This window comes from Pocillopora damicornis, chromosome 8, assembly GCF_964200805.1.
Source record: "Pocillopora damicornis chromosome 8, jaPocDami1.2, whole genome shotgun sequence".
NCBI classification, from domain to species: Eukaryota; Metazoa; Cnidaria; class Anthozoa; order Scleractinia; family Pocilloporidae; genus Pocillopora; species Pocillopora damicornis.
This window is the reverse complement of record NC_142677.1, coordinates 7,814,271-7,835,175: the sequence shown is the minus strand read 5'-3', so window position 1 is coordinate 7,835,175 and position 20,905 is coordinate 7,814,271. Positions and strand designations below refer to the sequence as shown.

At 38.2% G+C, this 20,905-nt stretch overlaps 1 protein-coding gene and 2 long non-coding RNA genes across 4 annotated transcripts; 2 read left to right on the top strand and 1 right to left on the bottom strand.

The window, feature by feature from the left end:
- The first annotated feature begins 1,690 nt into the window (after positions 1-1,690).
- LOC149041238 (uncharacterized) lies at positions 1,691-6,082 on the top strand. The gene is made up of 4 exons (XR_016179095.1): positions 1,691-1,831; positions 2,720-3,286; positions 3,823-3,963; positions 5,441-6,082. It is a non-coding gene; the product is annotated as an uncharacterized LOC149041238 (long non-coding RNA).
- Positions 1,855-2,217, bottom strand: LOC149041239 (uncharacterized). The gene is made up of 2 exons (XR_016179094.1): positions 2,091-2,217; positions 1,855-2,015 (listed from the first exon to the last, which is right to left on the bottom strand). It is a non-coding gene; the product is annotated as an uncharacterized LOC149041239 (long non-coding RNA).
- A 2,720-nt stretch (positions 6,083-8,802) lies between the features above and the next one.
- Positions 8,803-18,263, top strand: LOC113678169 (uncharacterized). 2 transcript variants are annotated; one of them, XM_027195036.2, is made up of 15 exons: positions 8,803-9,034; positions 10,052-10,221; positions 10,356-10,412; positions 10,625-10,673; positions 10,803-10,838; positions 11,443-11,507; positions 12,112-12,273; positions 12,904-12,997; positions 13,121-13,181; positions 13,730-14,576; positions 15,917-16,000; positions 16,133-16,190; positions 16,310-16,524; positions 17,142-17,350; positions 17,615-18,263. In XM_027195036.2, exons 1-15 carry the CDS (start codon positions 8,893-8,895, stop codon positions 17,802-17,804), a joined length of 2,439 nt encoding a protein of 812 aa, XP_027050837.2. In that variant the 5' UTR covers positions 8,803-8,892; the 3' UTR covers positions 17,805-18,263. The 2 variants fall into 2 exon arrangements, with proteins under 2 accessions (XP_027050837.2, XP_027050838.2); XM_027195037.2 differs by lacking the exon at positions 8,803-9,034 and adding an exon at positions 9,453-9,711.
- Positions 18,264-20,905: the final 2,642 nt, after the last annotated feature.

Below are 20,905 nucleotides of genomic sequence, written 5' to 3'. Positions count from 1 at the left end.
AACGTCATATCCGAAATGATGATTACTGAAGGTGTGACATTTCCAATTTTTATTTTTTCATAATAGGGTGTATTTAGGATCCAAGGCTTAGTACGAGCTGGTGAACGTTCTTGAGATTTTATGAAATTACATGTCAGTCATTTCAGATTCGATGAATGGATTTTATGAGTAGATTCTTCCGTACTCCAAGTCAGAATTGCGAGTTTGTAACTCCAGGAAATCATTATGTCACTTGCAGTTAATTTCTTACAAAGAGGTGGGGCACAACAGAGAAAAAACTTTTATTTAAATTAATTTCACTGCGGGACGTGTGCTATGAATCATTCACAGGCTCTCTGTTCGAAAACTCGAAGTACAGTTAGCGACTGATAAATTATCGAAAAATTAAAGGGAACTGTAACTGCCCGTCTCTTGGAAGGAAAACCTCTCTTTCAACGCTACGATGTGTGTACTTCAACCTGATGGTTGATGAGGGTGAAGCACCCAAAAAGTCTTCAAACCGGTTGTGCAGAGCAAACAATTGGTCTACGATGTTGTTTTCGATGATACCCTTTACTGCAGTTTATTATACCACTATTTCGATATTTCAACACATTAGGGCAGAATGTGCAACGGTTTTACACGAGAACAAGGCAGAAATACGGACTGAAGGCGGAGCAACCGAAACTTTGGTTGTGTGTTTGTGTGTGTGTGTGTGTTTTTTTTTTTTTCAGGCTCTACTTTTTGAGCAAGAACTTTTAAGCGCATTATTTTTTTTCTTTTATGTGTTGTTTTGTCTTTCGCGTACGCCTTATGCGATCAATTCGATGCTATGATAATGCCGTGCGATACGTTTCGAAAACTATTCGCCAAAATATAAGAAAATGTAATAAAACTTGAAAATATATCCTTTAGTCAATTTATGACAGATAACAAGAGTGCCCCCACGGGACTCAAAATTGGTTTCGTACACAGCTAGGTCGATGCTTTCCCTGTCAGTTGAGTTTCTTACCCACACTAATAAAATATATCTTCCATGTTAAGTATGTTAAAGTAAGGTCGGTATCTTATTTTAAAAAGCATTATTACCTTCGTAACTGAGGGTCTCATTGGGGTGAGGGCTTTACAGATAACGGTTAGAGATTTGGTCATTTTATGGCTCACGGTTAACTTCCTTCCTTTGCGAATAAAAGGAAACAAAATTACCATTGACTTCTTTTTTACGACTAACGGTTAAAAATTGGTAAGTTTTTGTGCCTATCTGCCTTTTTTTGGCCATTTTAAAAGAGCCTCTTAGAAATGTTTTGTTTACGTGCGGTCCATTTTTGATACACCACCACCAAAGGGAGAAAAAAAATCATACATACAGTTGCTGTTATTGTAAAGGTAGTCACAAGTAAGAACAAGAAAACAATAGACTTTTACACCTACCTTGTGTTAAGAAATAATTTAATTGTTTTTGTCAAGAAGTTTACAAGTACACACAACTGAATGAGCCATACTACTTTGTCTGAAATCTCGACAGATATTGTTAAATTACCTTTGCAATTAAACATAGTTGTGTTCCGGAATGGTCTTGTAAGAGTTTTTGCGCTCATCTGCGATATTTTTTGGCCGCGTTAAGAGTCTCACCGATTTACGCCTTTTTTTACATGCCGTGTAAACTATTTTCAAGTTCGCTCCACGTTCCATATGCTTACGGTTAGACTGTTTCCGGTTTAACCACATCTTACGATTACGCCCGACCTACAACGTCAGTTCATTCAAACAACGCTGGAGTATTTCCCACCATAGCAGCTTACAGACCACACTGATTATTCTGCGATTACATGCTAGCGGTGGCTAGCGTAAGGTAAGCTTACGCGTGAACTCATGTGTCAGTAACGTACTGGTTTATTCACAAATATCTCCAAATGTTCAAAGTCCGTACGGCCACGGACCACAAAAATATAACACAGTTGCACAATCCGAGGCACACAGTGAAAACTCACAATCGACACGTTCCTTGTTTACATAAAGGCGATGCGAGTGGTTTTCTGCAAAAAATATAAATGTCCAATGTCTTATATGTTCTTCAAAACGCTTACAAATGTCCACAAATGTCCACTTACCGAACTGTATGGCCTCTCGGTTTAAAATAAACGAAATAAGCTCTGTAAACTCCGTATTTAATAACAAATAAATCTGGCACTTGAAAGCACATGGCGAATACAACAAGATTGCTCGTGTGGTCACGTGACCGCAAAAATGACAAAATCCTACTCAGGGGAGTCGGGAGTGACATCATGCATGCATGTCAGGTTTCTCGGAATGTCAGAAAATTCTCTTGAGTACAGCAACCAAGAAACAGTGACAGCAAATTTAGTCTTTTGATTGGACTCTTAAGCGCGGTGAAATAAAAGGAACCCATAAATTTGAATCTATAGAATTTAGGAAGTCATCAATACTAGCCACTTCCCTAAACCTCGAAAATTTTTTAGGAATATTTCGATTAAGTTTCAAAAGTAATCTAGGATCTGGGACTACCCGAATTCGCTTTGCGATTGTCATAAAAGAGACACAAACCATCTCAGCCAACCTTATTCAAAAGTAAACCTAATCACGTGTTGCTCGCATTTCCCGCGTTTCCAGCAGTTTTCTTGTTTTTCTTTGCGTCCTCTGATTGACTCTCGTGAGTTCCTTTGATTCTTTTTTGCTAAAACTCAGAGCACTCGAAATCCATGTTCTCTTTGTGTTTTAGTGATACCTTGATGCTGGAGCCAATGATTTTGCCTGACTGCGGCCACACGTTCTGCAAAACGTGTATTAGTAGGGTGCAACAAAACCCAACTACCAGCCATTGCCCCCTTTGTAAAAAGCCAATGTGGAGTTCCACACAACGGAAGACAAACTTCACCCTGGAAAAGCTGGTGGAGAAGAATGAGGGGAGCATCGAAGTGGTAGCACAGCACACCTGCCCCGATGCCTTCATATCCTGTTCGAATAGGTCCTGCGAACGCAGTATTTAAGGAAAGGACGAGCCAACCCATAAGGGGGAACACCTCCAACAAGGAAATTCATCTTGAGAAGACTTGCCCAAGGGGAGAAATCCGTTGCCCTCTAAAATGCAGGAAGCGTCCGAGAAGGTCTCTTTGTGGTCTCAAAGCGTTGTACATTATCATTTCAAACTGAACACGAAATTCTCTTGACGTGTGTAAAAGAAAACACTTTGAAGGAGATGGAGTAACACAACAAGAAGCAAGCAGAAAAGTACGTGTCACTGCTGACAGAGAAGAGTGAAAAGCTCTTAGACTTATTTCTTAAAAAGGTAAGGCTGACCGAGGCTAATGCTCCTAAATGTTTTCCCCTTTCGATCTTTAATTGTTACTTAATAGCTAGGGCGCAAGTCACAGATTTTTGAACAGTTGTACAGAACTTTGAACAGATTTCTGCTTTAAAAACCATCAGTCGAGACTGAAAAAGTTGACTGAGTGGATGGTCTTCTGGTTTCCTTTAGAATACGATCTCGCGAGGATGATATAAAAAGATACAACTTAAGGCAGACTTAGAGAAGAGGGGGGGGGGGGGCGAGAAGTGGGAGTGGTCGAACCTTTATTTTCTAACGCTTACAATAATCCCCCAGTGAATTTTTCCTTTCACTGTACTCAGAATGACGCTGATTCGATTTCTAACACAACAGAACACGAATGACTTGACCAAGAGAACATAGCAGTAATGAATACTTCTTCAGCAGTAGTGAAAAAAAAACTAAATAGTGCTCATTGCTGCGATGTTCGCTTTCATATTCACTGCGTGTGTGCGCGAAGATTAAAAACAAAATAAAATTTTAAAAATTTGTTTCAGAATTGTCATCGGGTTGGCAAACCTAGTAATCATTGAGCTGGAGCCAGATCTTCGCCAGTGGGAAGGTGAGACCTTCGGGACTGAGGTTTCCTTGGCAACACTGGAAGGAGAGGCAAAGAGAAACACCGGGTGGTTTTTTATGTAAATATTTATTGAAAGGTTTTCTTTTTCTTTGTAATTTTTCAGTTGTGAAATGAACATGAACACTGCTACCTTAAGTTGAGTGACTCGAGTTATTTTCGAGAATATCGATAATAACTGAATTGCGTCAAAATTCCGCTACTGAAGCTCAAAATTTCAGACAACTGTCGGGGCGTCGCGCCACGAATTGAAAACACCTGTACCGATAAAAAGTTCCGAATCTTGAAAAACAATATCAACATGTAGAGAAAGATGTTTTTCATCTTGTCACGGGCGTGGGCCAAAGAAAAAATTCGGAGTCCCCATGAGGAATCGAACCTCAGACCTTCGCACCACAGAGACTTCCTGGTGAGCGAGGTCTATTACAAAGTTCATTTGACACGGGTCCAGCATACTGTTGGGATCAGCAATGTCGATAGTGTAATGTCTGTAGATAGAAATAAGAGAGTTGGTAAGTTTTGAGCTCGGTAAAGAAATAGATAAAGTATCAAATACAGAAAATCAAAGTATCAAAATATGGAAATGGAGGAAGTATCACATATACATTGACAGCAATTTGAGCAATTCTTGACCATTTATTTTCACAATCTAATTGGGGTTATCGTACCCCTTCTAACTAGTTTAAAACTAAGTCAAAAGTAACGCGTTAGTTAACCATGTGCTACAAAAAAATAACTGACCGCAAATCTGGCTTTTGGGAGGCGTAGAGTATTTCTTTTCTATCTCCGAGGGAATTTTTGGGGAAACGATCCAGCGCGATTTAATCAAATTTGAAAGTTGGAAAAATTGCGCCGATTTGACGGTGCCGTTTATTAGTCGAAAAAGTACACATACACACGCAAACTCTTATTGTTTCGCATTTCATGTCCAATCTAAAGCTTGACATAATATCATCTTACCTTCCGTGTTGCTGTATCAAAAAAGTAAAAAGACGAAGCAGTCCTGAAATTATGGCATCGCTGTCCCACTAGCGATATAACTTGGCGGGATAGTCAGCGCCTCTTGAAAATTAGTTGTTTACAAAGTTTGAGGCTTCACTATTCACTTTTCGTTGAAAAGAAGGTTGTATCTTAGATCTAAGATTTATTCACATGCAGTTAGTACGACAATGGCATGCACGGACGGATAATGTTAGAGGACTTTTTTGCGAAACAAAATAATGATGTCCTTTTCTATACTCGAGTTATCTACATTTGAAACTTTAAGTAAGTGTTTCAGGGCCGTAGCTAGCTTGAGGCAAGACGAGGCGATTTTGGCCCAAGATTGACTTTTCTGAAGAAAAATGCCACGGAAAACGCTTAAAGGAGCATTTCTGAGGCTCTCGATTTCAAAATTTTCTCGGAAGGAGGCCTTGGCTCGTCTTGTTCTGAAGTCTGGCTACGGCCCTGTGGTTTGTTATGTTTTGGAAAGAGTTTTTAATCCAAAAAAATATCTTAAGAGATTGGAGTTTATATTTGCTTCCCTTTTTTCAATTCAGAAAGAAGTGGAAGAAGAGATAGAGAAGGAGCCTCATGAAGTCTGTTTACTTTAGTAAAGCGAGTCACCGAGAGAAAAGATGAACGACTTCCTCACTTCAAGGGATATTTGTCCAATCCGCCATTCTTTAAGAAAACCGTAGGTAGAGGCATCCGAACGGACAAAACGGCATTTCACCCGAAAGGCGCGACAAACTGTTGATGCATGTTAAAATGAAATTATCTCTGAGGACCCGGCCTGAAATGCTACTCTCTTCGCTTATTAAATCAAAGCATGAAGAAACTAATATCGACCTCTCCCTGGTGGATTGTCTCACCAAATGTTATAACAAATGCGACTCACTGGAGCACTCGAAGACAGATTTTGTCCATTTGGCAGACAAAATGACTTTTAAGGATTTGAAGAGAAGGATGCCTAACTTGTCCAGGTACCGCTTTAACATAACTAGGCATCATTTATTGCTCTATGGTCGCGGCTTTTAAGGTTCCTTCTGTTAAAGGCACGAAGATGTATATTGCTCCACAGAAGCTCGATCATTTCTTGTCATTTACCACAAGTACTCACATAATACAAGATCTACCTTTTGGCGAAAAAACATTAAAGCTTTCATCGAATGTTGAATTAAAGATTCCCAATGTGATGAGAAGTCTCATACCTGAGCAAATTGTATAGCAGTATCTTGGCTATTACAAAGATGCCGTGGGTTTCACGCCAATGGGTCGTAGTATATTATGCAAATTTTTCAGTGTATGTTCCGCTTTCACGAGGAAATCCTTGCACGGGTTGGCCTATGTTCCGGCAGCCTGAACCAAGGCTTTTAACGAATAGGAAAACTGAGGTGGTTGACACACTTGAAGCTGACTACGGTAAGGGTTTCACATTTCAGATGTTGAAAGACATGAGGCAAACAGAGAGAAAGACATTCAAGAGCTGACCGAGGAAGTAATGAAGACTTTCGCCCTTCAGCATCCAATCATGTATGATAAATACGACATCTGTGAAATTGTGTGCCAGCCCAAGCTGTCTAAGTTTTCCGTAGGAATGCTACGGGAGATTTGTACCGCACTTGAGCTAGACGTATCTTCAACAACAAGCAGGCGCAAGCAGCCCTTAAATTAGTTGACAAGCAGGGACTAAATGTCTAATGCAAGCCTGCGAAAAGATCTGCGCCCTGCCGGCAAATCTGACGGATTACTAACGTACCTAGCTGAACGAGAAGTGCTTCTTTTTTAGGCTTTCTATAAGAACTAGTCATTTACTACTTAAATTTCTTAACCTGGAACGAAAGATTAGGAGACGAGCACAACAGGGGTTTGTTTACTTTCTTTTTTCCGGTTAAATTTATGTAATTTTTTAGAAGTGGGCGTAAAGTGCTGGTCATACTATCGACAAGCATATGTTAAAAGTGTCATTACGCACCATCTACACTCTATAATATTTATTACCATGTAATTCTGTGATGGCTTTGGACCCAACTCTATTTAAGGGGGATAAATCACTGCTTGTTGATTCTTTTAAAAGCCAATGTTTTAAATATACGATTTCAGTACAATTAACGCTCAAGGGACATGTATGTTGCGCCTTGATGTGAGGTATGCCTTCTCGCACACGAGTCTGCAGTATAATCTGGTGCAATGATTACACTAGGCGTTTCTTGAGTTTAGAGATACGCAGAAATGGTTCTATCACCCGCAAACGTAAACTTTTTCGGACCACTGCCTGGAAAATATAAATGTGGATATGAGAACGTGCTACCTGGTTCGTAGTCTTACTACCGGCACGAATAACTTAACAAGGCATAGCCGCTGGGGAAGAAGTAGCATAAATGTAAATCTGGCGAACGTTGGCTAGTACAAACATTTTAGTGAAAGTTGTGGTTTTCCAGTTTTGACCCTAATACAGCTTCTTTTTAATAAACAAATATTCTAGCAATGTACTTTGCTCTAATCCACATCTGCAGTGATGGGCTATGTCCTTCGCAGATCTTTCGCTTTATCCGCCTAAATCAATGATACAAATACAATGATACTTTTAACTATGATACATATAATTATGGTCGGGTTAAGTGATTGCTTGCTCCTGTTTCTTTTATTTAAAACTCGACCTATATGTTTCATAGTCCAGTGTTCCATTTTTACGGAATTGTCGACTACATTAGACCTCAATTTGAATTCATAAGCGTTATTCCGCTCACGAGAAACATGTTTCATAAATAGCAAAATCCCGCCTTCATTTGTCTGTTCGCAGTTTGGTTAGGAACTTACATTAAAGCAAAGTTCTCTTATGTGAAGTAATTATGTTCTCCTTTTCAACGAAGTTGGGAATGGAGAAACCTCAAATCAAAGCCCCCAAACACGCTTTGTAAGAGTAAGATCAGGAGGCGTTGATTATCCTGTTAAGTTATTTTGCTTTTGTGTGAACGATGCCGTAATTTCAGGACCATAGCCCTCTTCTTTAAAACAGTTACATGGAAGGTAAGAGGATATTATGTTAAATGCGCTGTATGATGGACGTAAAATGCGAAACAATTGAGCTTGCGTGTATATGTGTACTTTTTCGACTGATAAACGGCACCGTAAAATCGGCGCATTTTATCCAACTTTAAAATTTGATAAAATCGCGCTGAATCATTTCCCCAAAAATTCCTTTGGAGAACGAAAGGAACTTCTCTACGCCTACCAAATTCCAGATTTTCAGGCAATTATTTTTGCCGTAGCACATGGTTAAATAACGGGTTACTTTTGACCAATTTTTGAACTAGTAAGAAGTTTATAGGTCGGATAAATTTAATTAGATTGTATAAATAAACGGTCAACATATGCTTTGATATTGGTACTTTTCATCAGTTCAGGTGTTTTCATTATGTGACGCGACGCTCCGAGATTTGACTGAAATTCTCAGCTTCGAGAGCGGCATTTTGCGAAATTCAGTTATTATCGATTTTATAGAAAGTAAATCGATATTCAGCCAAACGAAGTATGCAGTGAGTTGTTTCACTCAAAGGCCTACCTAACTTGAGAATATGAGCCAAATTGATCTTTTGGCTGTTGCCACCATATTATAAAAATGTTCGAGTTTTGGCCACATTTTCTCTTAAATGTACGCACACTATTTGTCCATTGACAAATTTGCGCCTAGAAGATGCAAGTTAGCATGACACACCGCATTTGCTGAATACTTCAACTTCGACAGATAAGTTTTCCTCTTTCTTTAAAAATCTTACCCGATCGAAAGTGTTAGTTGCGTCATCTTAAAGTACAACGATTTGTTAAATCGCTATCGTTCTTTCCAACTAACTCATTAAGTTCTGAGTTGTGATTGGGTGAGTCTATGTGAGTAACCAATGAAAATCTTTAGCGGGTTCGTCTTACACTTAACAGGTTGTGATGGGTGCGTGTAAGGACCGATAAAACCTGAAAACTTGAAAGTTCAGTTATAGAGAGGAGTAGGAAAATGAGCGAAGAAGTAGAGGAGAATGGACCTGTTTTCCTATCATTCAATAACCTTGGCGTAAAGATTAGTAATCGTGAAGTTCTCCAAAATGTGAGCGGGAAGATTCGGCCAGGGGAAATGTTGGCTGTGATGGGCCCCAGTGGTAAGTGGTGACAACCTTTTATACGAGTTGAGTTAAGCGTCGTGGAAATAACAAGTATGTATACATCGACCTAAGGCTGCTTATGTATGTGACTGGTGATCGAGTGCATCGGAACCAGTAGGTTTTACTATTATAACCATTTTTCCATTCGATCATGAGTCGGCAGTTTACAATGATGTGAGCTAGTTTTTCTACTGTATTTTTGTTGTTTTTAGTAAGGCTCATTATAAAGTAGAAGTAAATACTCTTGGAATTTACGACTCGAGGTTGAGAAGAAACTCGATTTTCCTGCTTTTGAGGAGCGCGTTACTTGACTAGACTTAAATTGGAGCGTGTCGAGCGTGTTATGTAATACGGAACGAGGAGAGATTATCTCATAACTGAGTAAATTATGTGTTTATCAATGTAAAGTCCTGGGGTCGACTCGGGGTCATAGCTTAGCACTACCTTACCACTGGAATTTGACTCCAAATGGTATCTTTCGTCACTCATGTGCTGTCCTTGTGTCGAAAATTTCACATGGCCACCATTTTGAAAGGCAAAAAAAATAAGGAATGACTCAATCGCTATCTAGAGGCTACAACTCAGTTTAGGAGCGAAATGCATTAGACAATTTTTCTTCCATGGAGGACAGATCAAGAGAATTTTACCTTATCTCTTTAAAGAGGTGGTGGAAGGTTTGAGAATATTTTGATTTTGGACTTTAGGCAACACGAATATGTTGATTGAAGTGCATGACCTCAGTTCGTTTAAGTTTGTGTTGGGTCCAAAATTTAATATCTCTAGATTTTGATCACCTTTGCAAAAGCTGGGACTCTGCACCCGCTGATTAAACATTCCTGTCTATTTATTCCTCTATCTTTTCTACAAAAATTCAACTTAATCCAGTGGCTGGCCTAAAAGAGTGTTTGGTCCTTGAACTAATAATTCATCCCCTTTGACCCTCTGAGTGGAAGGGGCATAAGCCAGACTGCAAATTCTCGAACTTATCATCTTGTTCTATATTTACTTGGGCAGGTTCTGGCAAAACAACACTGCTGAACACTCTTGCTGGAAGATTGTCTCCTGATGATGGTGAAATTTTTCTTAATGGGACTAAGCTTAACCGGAAACTCAAAAGGAAAATTTGTTATGTCTTACAAGATGATATTTTCTTTGCAAACCTCACCCTGCGAGATACTCTAACAGTAAGAATAATTTAGACAACCTTTTTATTTTCTGTGTAGATACTGAGCCCATGAAGTTACCCTTTTCTGATGAATTTGGATGTTTTGCAATTATGCTGTTGATAAAATTAATTTAATTTGTTATTTTTTCTCAGTTTTCTGCAATGCTCCGTTTACCAGATACCATGTCAAAGGTGCAAAAATTGAATAAGGTATATTACTTCAATTAGATTTAAGTACAGAATTAAATTCTTCATCTTTACTCTGCCACATATTCTTTCTTTGGGTAGATATTGGAAGATCTTTGGGTGTGCATAAGGAATGTAGCTTACCATGTACATGTCCTCTCAAATGATCTGTGATAGGTTTTATTTCTTAGTTTCAATGACCCTTTTTATGTATTTGAAACTCTTCTAAATTGCAGGTGGAAGAAATAGTGGACAACTTAGATGTCAGAAAGTGTTTGGATACAAGTAAGAAAATGTTAACTGTTTTGATGTTGATCTTAAGTGCACTGTAGGTTTCCAACAAAAAGCTTCATGAAGCATTTAAACTATATATGTCTGGACTCCAGTCTTTTACTTTGGTTTAAACTATTTCAGAGATTGGAAGCCCTTTTGAAAGAGGACTCTCTGGAGGTATGCAACATTTGAAATGTTTCCCAGTATTACTTGTATGTACACTTAGTAAGCAATTCAGCTGAAATACAAATAGTGGAAATCTTCAGAACTGTATAATTCATTTTAGTCTGGGTGAGACTTGTCTCTTGGATGTGCAAACATATTGGCAGGTTCCACATGTTTGCTGACTTTCCCAATTAGGTCAAGATTTAGGTCTCTTGAGCAAGGAATTAATTTCATTTATTATATGTTAAGTACCCAAAATGCAGTAACTTAAAATTTCTTATTCACAAACAGAAGACCATGCAATTGTATAGTTGCTTGTTTTGCTAAACTGTGAAGAAATGGCATTGAAAGAACTGAGAAACCAAGCTATTTAAATTATTCAATAAAATTTATTCAATCTGTAGAAGAGTGACACTTGAAGGTCTAGAGTAGCACATACATTCCTATGGTTTATTAATTTCAGTTCATTTTATGGTCCATAGCTCAGCTACAGGAAGTAATATTTTATTTTTAGGGAGCATATGAAGTTATAATTTTTTTCACAATGACAGTTTTTCACCTAGTATTTACACATAGTTAAGATTTCCAAATCGTCATATTCCTTACTACCTTCCAGGTGAGAAAAAGAGAGCAAACATTGGCTGTGAGCTCATAACAAATCCTTCCTTGGTTTTTCTTGATGTGAGTTTTTCTTTTTTTTTAATATACCTTTATCATGCAGTGCCATCTTGGATTGCATGGCTCACCAAATCAAGGCTGGATGGGCATAAGGTATAGGGTTTCACATTACAGTGTTTTGAGTGAAGATTACAAGCAAGCATGACCCATGATCATTGCTGCATTAATATCTTGCAAATGATTTATTGAGATCAAAATGGGTTGCAGCATGTGACAGGTGAGCTGTTAAAAGCACATCTTATTAGCAATCCACTTTCCCTTTCTATTGAAGACTCAGCCAGCAGCTCTTTTATGACTATTGAACCAGATTGAACCGACAAAGTTGAAGAAAGATTAATTCTCACCACTTTTATTTCGTTTGTTGTTATTACAGAAATTAATGCAGCAATGATCGTAGGCCAAGCTTGCTGTAATCTTCACTCAAAACACTGTAATGTAACACAACCCTATACCTTATGCCTGTCCAGTCTTGATTTGGTGCGCCATGCAATCCAAGATGGCAATGTGTGATAAAGGTGTATTTTCTTACAATTTTGATGAAATGTTGTCACAAAAAGGAGATTGATTTCTAATTCGAGATAGGAAATTCTTATTTTTATTTTGCCAGGAACCAACATCTGGGTTAGACTCTAGCAATGCCTTGAACCTTGTTAAGACTCTGAAGAGCTTTGCAGCCAGAGAAAAAAAGACAGTGGTAACCACCATTCACCAGCCATCAAGCCAGATCTTTTACATGTTTGACAAGGTTTTATTGCTATGTGGAGGAAAGGTTAGACTGCAAGAGCTCAGACATCAGAAGTTTGTTATTTGTTTGCACTAGTAACATTTTTGTTATTCAGTGATAGGATTTAATCAAAACAGCTACACAATTTACATTATTAATAAAAACTCGTGGAGATTTTTCTAATGATGTTTATGAATCTTTGTAAATTATGGCTCAAAAAATGTAAATTATAAAATCTTAATTTGTCTATGGAGGTTGAAAAATTTCACCAATAATCCTGAACATTAACCAACTTGTCTGTTATGGAGCTCATGTAAGGAAAACAGGCTCCTTCCCCAACCTCCATGTGAACTATGTTGACTGTGTAGGTACAAGGTATAAGAATTAGTATCCAATCAAATCAAGGTGTTCCTAGATAGACAAATGAAGTGTCTTTGAGAAGATTGGGATTGGAACAGTTAATCATTTTAGACAAAATCTAAAATACTTTATACAATGTACTAGTATTAACAATTACTTGTACAATTCAACATTTTCGGGAGGGTTTTGAGTGTATGTAGCATTCTTACAAACAGTATGAATTAATAAGTATTGCAGCTAAAAGAGAGGCATTTTCTTCTTCAATTTGCTCCACAGACTTGCTTCTTTATTTGTTTGTGTTTTTTTCAACAACAGGTTGCATACTATGGCAAAGCGAACAGAGTTCTTGATTTCTTTGAGAGTATTGGTATGGTTTGTGATGCACATTTCAACCCAGCTGATTTTATATGTAAGTGTATGTTGTACCAAATGATTTATAATGGTTAAATAATTGTGTAGTTCTGCATATTAATTTTATTTTTAGAAACTATTTCCATATTTTTCGATTCAATTGCTCTCTATTCTCCACCAGTGGAAAAGGTGACTGAGGGAGAGAAAGTACAAGAAAGGATTGTCCGAGGTTGGGCTGAAAGGTTGGTGAAGCTGCTTTCATACAAGAGACATATTCAACAACAGATTTCTTTTCTTGACTGTGAACTGGATATCTTATATGTGAATTGTGGTTTAAGAAATGAACATGAAAACAGGTTCAAATTCTGCACAGGCCTGAATTTTTTCAGGTCTTATTTCCATTACTGCTCAAGTAGTGTTCATCATTGCAAAGATCGCTTTCATATCCATTTCATAAACCGCTGCTTACATATATGATTTTAATATATTCACAATCATTTATTCATCACGTTAAGTGTTTTTTTCTAGCCAACATAATGACAGTTGGCTTGTTAGCTCAGTTGGTAGAGTACTTCACCAGTATTGCAGATCAAATCTAGTACAGGTCTTATTTTCACTACTACTCAAGTAATGTTCACTGCTGCAAAGATTGCTTTCATATTCAGATTTCTTTCACCTTGACAGTAGTTTAATTACTTTGCATTGAAATGCTGTACACCATGCAGTTATAATTGAAATAGTTGCATAGTCCTTAAGGCAAAGAAACAGATATTTATATGTGTAACATCAGACAGAAAAGACATCAGAAAAACTCAACAGTGTCAAGTGAGTATAGACCAGGAAGAACTGATGCCTCAAGTCCTACTCCAGAGAGCAATGACGCTGACGAGGCACATGATATAGCAAGTAGAAGCTACAGAAGCTCTGAAAAGTCGCTTGATCAGAATGCTTATCAGAAAGATGGGCAACAAACAGCAATTGAAGAATTACCAAACACAGAAGACACGTCTGGCCATTTTCATCTAGATCTGGTGCATGATAATTCTGAAGTCCTTGAAATAGAAAGTGAGGCATGTTCTGCAGGGAATAGATATGAAGATTTAAGAGCAGAGGTGTCACAGGCCGTCAACCAAAATGTGCTGAACGATTCTCCAAGGCTGGATGGTGAAGCTAAAATCACATCAAAGGAAATGCTGAACATGAAAAAAGAAAATAAAACAGTGAATGGACACGTACCTTCAGGTATTAACGAAGTGCGTTTAGAGGTTTGCGAGAGGATTGACGGTTCAAATCGTTTGGCCTCAAGTCCCAAATCATCTGTATCGAAGACCTTTTGGAAAAGCAGGAGAGGTTCGCTCACTAAATCTTCTGATCTTCTCCCAAAAGTCCACACATTGGCTCGGGTATCCTCGGTAGATTTTCATGTGTCTGTTGTCACATATATGCGTAGTACCTCGAATGATTATTCCAGAATAGATATTGATGATCAAGATGATGAAGATGAAGATTATTCATCGCCATATTCTGATATTTCCACATCATGGCCTACCAGTTTTTGGACACAATTCACAGTTCTCTTGCAAAGAACTTTTAAGCAGTCCAAACCTGACATTCTCTCCAAACTGAATTTCACACAGGTAGGTATGTTCCTTTGATTCCTAAGGGTAAAAGGCCAAAAAAAAAAATTGTACCTCAAGCCTACCAAACAGGCAAAAAAAATTGATTTTCGACGGAGCAGAGGCTTAAGGGCGCGGGAAGCATGAAGAGAAAACCGGAAACTCTACACCTCTTGTTTGGCACTTGAATCTTGTGCTTGCCTCTGACATGGATCCTCCCTCCTGTTACAAAGCTGATAAATTGATAATTGTAAAATTAAACGAGATTTATTTGAAGTCAGGGTTTGACTGAGATTCTACCGTAGCATTTACAGGAATGAGACATGGTGGGATGTGACCTCCTGTCCTACAAATGGTACAGTAACAATCTTAATCAAACAGACAAGTCTCGTTAATTTTACAATTTTATCCGGCATTTGCATTCAATCAGAGTTTGCCTGTCGCCTTTTGCAGCAATTATCCGGCAAATGGTTTCGGAACATTTTGCTAAGGAGCTTAGGAAGTTGTGGGTTTTTTTTTATTATTATTTCCCATTTTGAGCTTTTGACTCGTAAGCTTTTTCAGTTCCGTGAGTTTTCATCTTTGTCCTTCTGCCCGGGTTTATCATGGTCGCTGACTACTTAAGCCTTGAGCAGTTAAATTTCCTCCTTGTCGGAAACGTTTTGCTCTCACGTGGAGCTAGAGAAATCTTTGGCGGGAAGGTCATTTTGCGGTTTCTGACTCCGTCTTCCAGCGCCCTTACCCTTCGAGGAAGGGTTTTCCTCCAATTTATCAAGCCTTTTAGTTATATTTAGTATGCCTGATTAAAGGTGCTTGACATCGGCTGAAGACAGAAATATCAATCTTAATTGTGGGAGGCACGGCTGCCATGATTACTTAATTTTTTTTTCTGTGCCTTTGTCGGAAGTATCTGCATAAACCAGATCTTCAGCTAATAGTTTATCACCGTTAAGGTCCCCACTATCGTCTGTCAGCGGCATGATGCCGTAGAGATGGAAATCTCGACGGAAGGCACGCCTGAGGTAGCAGTGAGTTGCATCCTTGCTATCTGACGTGACCTCCGATTGTACGCAAATACGTGGTAGAATTTAAATAAACGAAAGAAGACTTTTTCTATAAAATGTTATAGCTTGTAAACAAGCCTCCAGTTGGGTTTGAAAACATAAAAAGGAAATGTGAAATGAAGCAGTTGGCCAAGCTAACTGCTTCACTCGCTGAACACTTTCATTTTGCTTTCGAAATGTTATTTCTCTCCATGAAGGAGCAAAGGAGCGCCACCGTACTTTCTTAGCCTAATTCCAATATATGTCAGACCTTTTTTTGAAAGCGCTGAACATTTGATTTTATAACCTTATTTTCAGCATATACTTCTTGCTTCCATAATGGCCCTGATCTGGTTTCAGCTTCCTTACAAAGAGCAGAGTATTGAAGACAGATATGCACTGGTATGTTAATGTTGTTGTTATTGTTGTCATTCATTGCTTAATCTGGGAGAGGTTTTGAATTTGATCATAAAGGAAAATGTTTTGAGGATATATTGATTCCGACAATTGTATCTTTGTTTTCTTTTTTGGCAGCTATTTTTTTGCGTTGTTTACTGGAACTTTACTTCCCTCTTCAGTTCACTGATGTCGTGTGAGTATGTTGCACTCTATTTTTAATGAATAATCATTTTTATCAACTTTAGTTTGACAGTTTGATTCTCTCTGAGGCTGTTTTCTGTCATTTATTTACTTTTCTTGGCTAACTTTCAGTTCCTAATGAAAGAACTGTCGTGAGGAAAGAACGAGCTGCCGGTTATTACAGACTGTCTGCCTACTATTTAGCCAAGTCGTTAAGCGAATTACCGCTGATCTTATGTTACCCGACTCTGTTCATGATCATTGTGTATTGGATGGCGGGACTGAACAGGAGCGAGGCTTTCCTTGGTACACTCTCTGTGGTTTTGTTAACTGCCATCACAGGGCAGGTGAGACGTTTTTCTGGTTCTGTGTGCATGATCATGAGAGGTGTAATAACTAAACAATTAATGCCCCTTGGAATAGTCTGCATGTTCATTCAAATACAGTGCCTAGCCCAGTCTAAACGGGTTTATCTTTCACGGTATGTGGCGGAATAATTTAGCAGCCTAAAAAGAGTACTGAGGTTACCTGCGGATTGACTGGCATCCCGTCAAGATGAAGGAATAGTAATACTTCTAGCTGTAAAATTATGCTAGCTATAAAATGTAGAGAAATTGGGGTACACCTCTGCAGTACAGGCTCCACCCTCGTTTTAGACCTTTAGCTGGTAATGCTCTAGTGAGTTACACGTAGCTTACACGTGTTTCTCTCTGTACTTTCCTAAGTCATGCGTTTGAAACTATAATTGTCTTACTGGCATAGGGTTAGAGTTAAATCATTATTACGACCCGCTATGAAAATCACAACATAAAAAAGTAAAATTAGACAAATGTCTATCATTCTTAATAACAAAGGATTACACTGTCTAACTTTCAGTTCTCTTTCGCTCGTTTATTTTAAGTTTACTTTCTTTCTCTCTTATTTTGTAATGATTCCGTGCAATTGATGCCGCTTTGATGTTCAGTCTGTAGGTTTGTGTATCGGTGCAACAGTAATGGAGTTCAAGAAGTCAATGGTAGTCGCTGCTGTTTATGGCCTGGGTTGTATGTTGCTGGGGGGATTTTACCAGAAAAACATACCGTCTTGGCTATCTTGGTTCCAGTACACTGCTTACATAGCTTATTCGTATGAAGCAGCCCTTAGCATTGAATTCAGCACTTCTCCCACATTTAGGTAAGTTATTACACTTTGTTTTCGTTGTTTCTCTACGGTTACCGTAGTAACACAACAGGCTCTTTGAAAAACCCTGTATGTGTCTATAACTTTAAAAAACGAGTTTGATAATCTGGTTTTTTTATTTTTGAATTGTGATTAATATATCAATATTTATCTTTCTGTGGTTAGATGCAATATTTTTTTTGGAATCAACCGGCGCCAAGTCAGTGTGTGAAGTCGGTGTCGTTGTTATCTTAAAAAAATCTTTCTTACCATGTGCAGATGCCAAGGGGAAGACTCATCATATGCTGGGTGCAGGAACAATGGAACCACTATAGAGGGAATAGAAATTTTGAAAAAACTGAACGTGTCCAGAGGTGTAGGCGAGAATGTAGGCGCGCTTTTGGTGTTTATAGTGGTTTTCAGGATTTTGACATATCTTTCTCTGCGCTATCTTCACAAGCCGAAATGACGAGAAAGTATCTAAGTGTGACTTGGTTAGCCGACGGGTCAATCCGTGGTTACGTAGTGTTGTCTAATTGAAGCTGGGGATGCCTATTGGGAACTTCCATCAACAGAAAAGTGGAGTAATTAAATGAGCCTCTCGTTAATGTAGAGATAGATAATGCAAGTTTAATATCCAAAACTTAAAGAAAATATCATCACAATAATGACTTGAGAAATAAAAGGAAAAGGAAAACATGCCAGGATTGCAGAGGGAGGTTGATCATGGACTAGTTGTATCAGCACCACTGGAAAAGCATGGAAATAGTACTATTTTGATGCAAGTCTTTTGTTAGTCAAAGGTATCGAGTTTCTCAGGGCGATCATCCTTTTAATGTGGATGTGCCAAACCACGTTTTAGCGAGCAGTAGTTTAATTAGATGAGGGAATCACTTTGTGTAGGAATAAAACAAAAGTTTTGTCGTTATTTCTGTCGTTTTATTGTCAAATTTAAAGGATAATAACTTGAACATGGTAACCAACATTTTATTCGTTACAGGTAACTTTCACAAATTAACCTTTTAAGTGACTTTAAACAGTGAATATGTTTTAATATTTAATATACCTTCAAATATGTGCCGTGTTAGTCACCAGACATTAAGTGTCAATAGATTATTTACTGCTTGTAACAAAGTATTCAAGTGAAATTAGTTTTCTAAGGAAACAGGCTTCGGTTTATGTTTCAATAACGGACGTGTTCTTATGAAATCTCAGCTTTCCGTGTGGATTCAAAGTCATCGACTCTTTCCAACTCTAATCCTTCTCGCAGAGCATTGCGGGCTGATATTAGGGCACCCTCGATCCAGCCTCTCAGCGGGTGGTAAGCCCCGCCAACTGGAAACAGATCTTGCCTTGAGAAGGGACGTTTGGACGACTTTATTAAAGGTCAAAGTAAACCATTGAGAGAAGAAAGTTTTGAAAGCTGTTTAGTTCTGTAGCTATGAACTCGCTCGTTTGATTGAGAAAGGAATGAATGAAATTTCCAGATCGATATAATACGTATAGTATAGCAGTAATTTCACATTCCTTAGGTAAATGCTAATTTTATGTCTCTGAATGATTATCAAAATTTAGCAGCAACATTGAAACATCAACTGAGTTAGAGTTGTAAGGGTTACGTTGCACTAAACACTAGGGTCCAGTAGTAGTAGTAGTAGACTTCGTTAGGTTTAAATCATACTTATTCGGAGTGAAAAGAGAGGTGCTAGCCTCTTCAGGTGGGGGAGGCTTAATATTAAGATCTACATCGTATCTCTGCTTCTGTGGACAACGATGTAACCAAAGTTTTACCACTTCATGGTTACAGTAATGTCTTTCTTCACAACCATTGAGTAACATTCCCTTATCAACCTAATTTACATCCTTACAGTGCTTGCATAAATCCATCTTCCCAATATTTGTACATCGACTGCAAAGGAGTTGGAATGTCTACACCAATGGAAAGTCGTTCAAGTGCCTTGGGCATCTCTTGATCCATGTAATCCTTAGAAGAACTCCTCAATAACTTTCCCCATTTCACATGGCAACGTAGCTTCCTGTAACTTATTTGAAGGCAACATTGGAACCGCGTGAGCTAAAGAGAGTGATTCGTTTCTGTTCACTATAAAATTAAAAAGCTGTTAAAATTTATTTTAAATGATGGATGAACGAAACTAAGTCGGAATTCAGTGCTATATTTCTGTTGTTTCAGACTGCAAGTTTTGAAACCTGCAGTCTGAAATGTTGGTTTAATGCTGCTCGGGAGTGAATGCTTAAGGCGACATTTCAAAAGTCTAGCGAAAATCAGCTGAGGGGGCTGAAACCAAGACTTTGCAGAGATGACGAACTTTACGTATAGGGCTAATTTTACTCTTCATTTCTCACGGAAAAGTACCGCTATGAAAAAACAAATCGTCCCACTTAGATGAGGAAGCAATAACATGAAAACAAATGCGACGTACGAGATTGTTTTAGGCGGCAACACATACTTTGTTGCAAGGGTCACATTGATCAAACGATGAGGATAACTTCGTGATAATTATTTCCACGCAAAGCTCGATGGGACAAATATCCAACTCCTAGCACCAACGGTAACTATGGCACTAGAGGCAAGGTCAGTTATAAAAGCCGAAGCATATTACATCCATTTCCTGATCTTTTAATCTTAGGTGACTGCATATCAGACATATCCCATGACTGATTATTAAACGATAAAAGTAGTAATATATCTAATCGAAAAACATTGTAAGGGTTTTCCATATTGATGTTGGAAAATGAATGGAAGTAATATATTAGCATAAGCCATTCAGTAAACATTGTAATAAGCCAGTTGATCATTTCTTATTCCTTTTGACGGTCTTATCTTACAGGTAGAGTTTGGTTACCTTTTCCTTATTTGTACTTGACATGGAGACAGATGTCTTTGCGTAAACTGCGGTTTGCAGCTAGATATCGGTATATTTTCATTACGTTGCTAAGAGATGATTAATTACTAAGAAAATTACTCTACTTTATAAACATCGCGAAGGTATCTACTTAGTGTGCAAACTCCGCTCTGCATAGTTTAGCGTGATTCGCTAGTTAAGTGTAAAAGTATGACGAAGGTTAGAGATCGACAGCTCAGTAAGTGTCACCTTTATAAGCGGTGACCCACACTTTCCTACAGAGATCAGAGCTAGTCCCCGTTGTAATAACTTGAGTAATAAGAGTGAATAAAGAAAGAGACAACAAAACAACGAGTGTTAGAGTTTTACTTCTAACATGATACGAGTTATCGTCGTCATGATAGCCTTACTGGATTTTAATTGAATAAAATCGCAAAAACTTCTCTTTTTCGAAGTATATAATACCCAGAGATATAAATCTAACTAAAACAAGCAAAAACTGAGTGAATAGATAGGTTAGTAGATAAACCAATTTACATGATAATGAAATCACCCATAAAAACATAATTTTCGGAGTTTTTGAATCAGTTACGTATCGGTTTGGCAATGCTAGCGGTACTTACTTGAAAGGCAGAGAAAAGCTCTCGATACCCTTGTTCCTGGAGGTCTCCTACAAAAATTAAAGAAGTAAAGAGTGCGGACCTCT

What these genes read in the sequence shown, in the direction of transcription:
- LOC113678169 (XM_027195036.2), top strand. Translation starts at nt 8,893, where the DNA reads ATGAGCGAAGAAGTAGAGGAGAATGGACCTGTTTTCCTATCATTCAAT. An exon ending in CTTCAGTTCACTGATGTCGT is followed by an intron (nt 16,191 to 16,309) that starts GTGAGTATGTTG and finishes GCTAACTTTCAG; the next exon opens with TTCCTAATGAAAGAACTGTC. An exon ending in TAACTGCCATCACAGGGCAG is followed by an intron (nt 16,525 to 17,141) that starts GTGAGACGTTTT and finishes TTTGATGTTCAG; the next exon opens with TCTGTAGGTTTGTGTATCGG.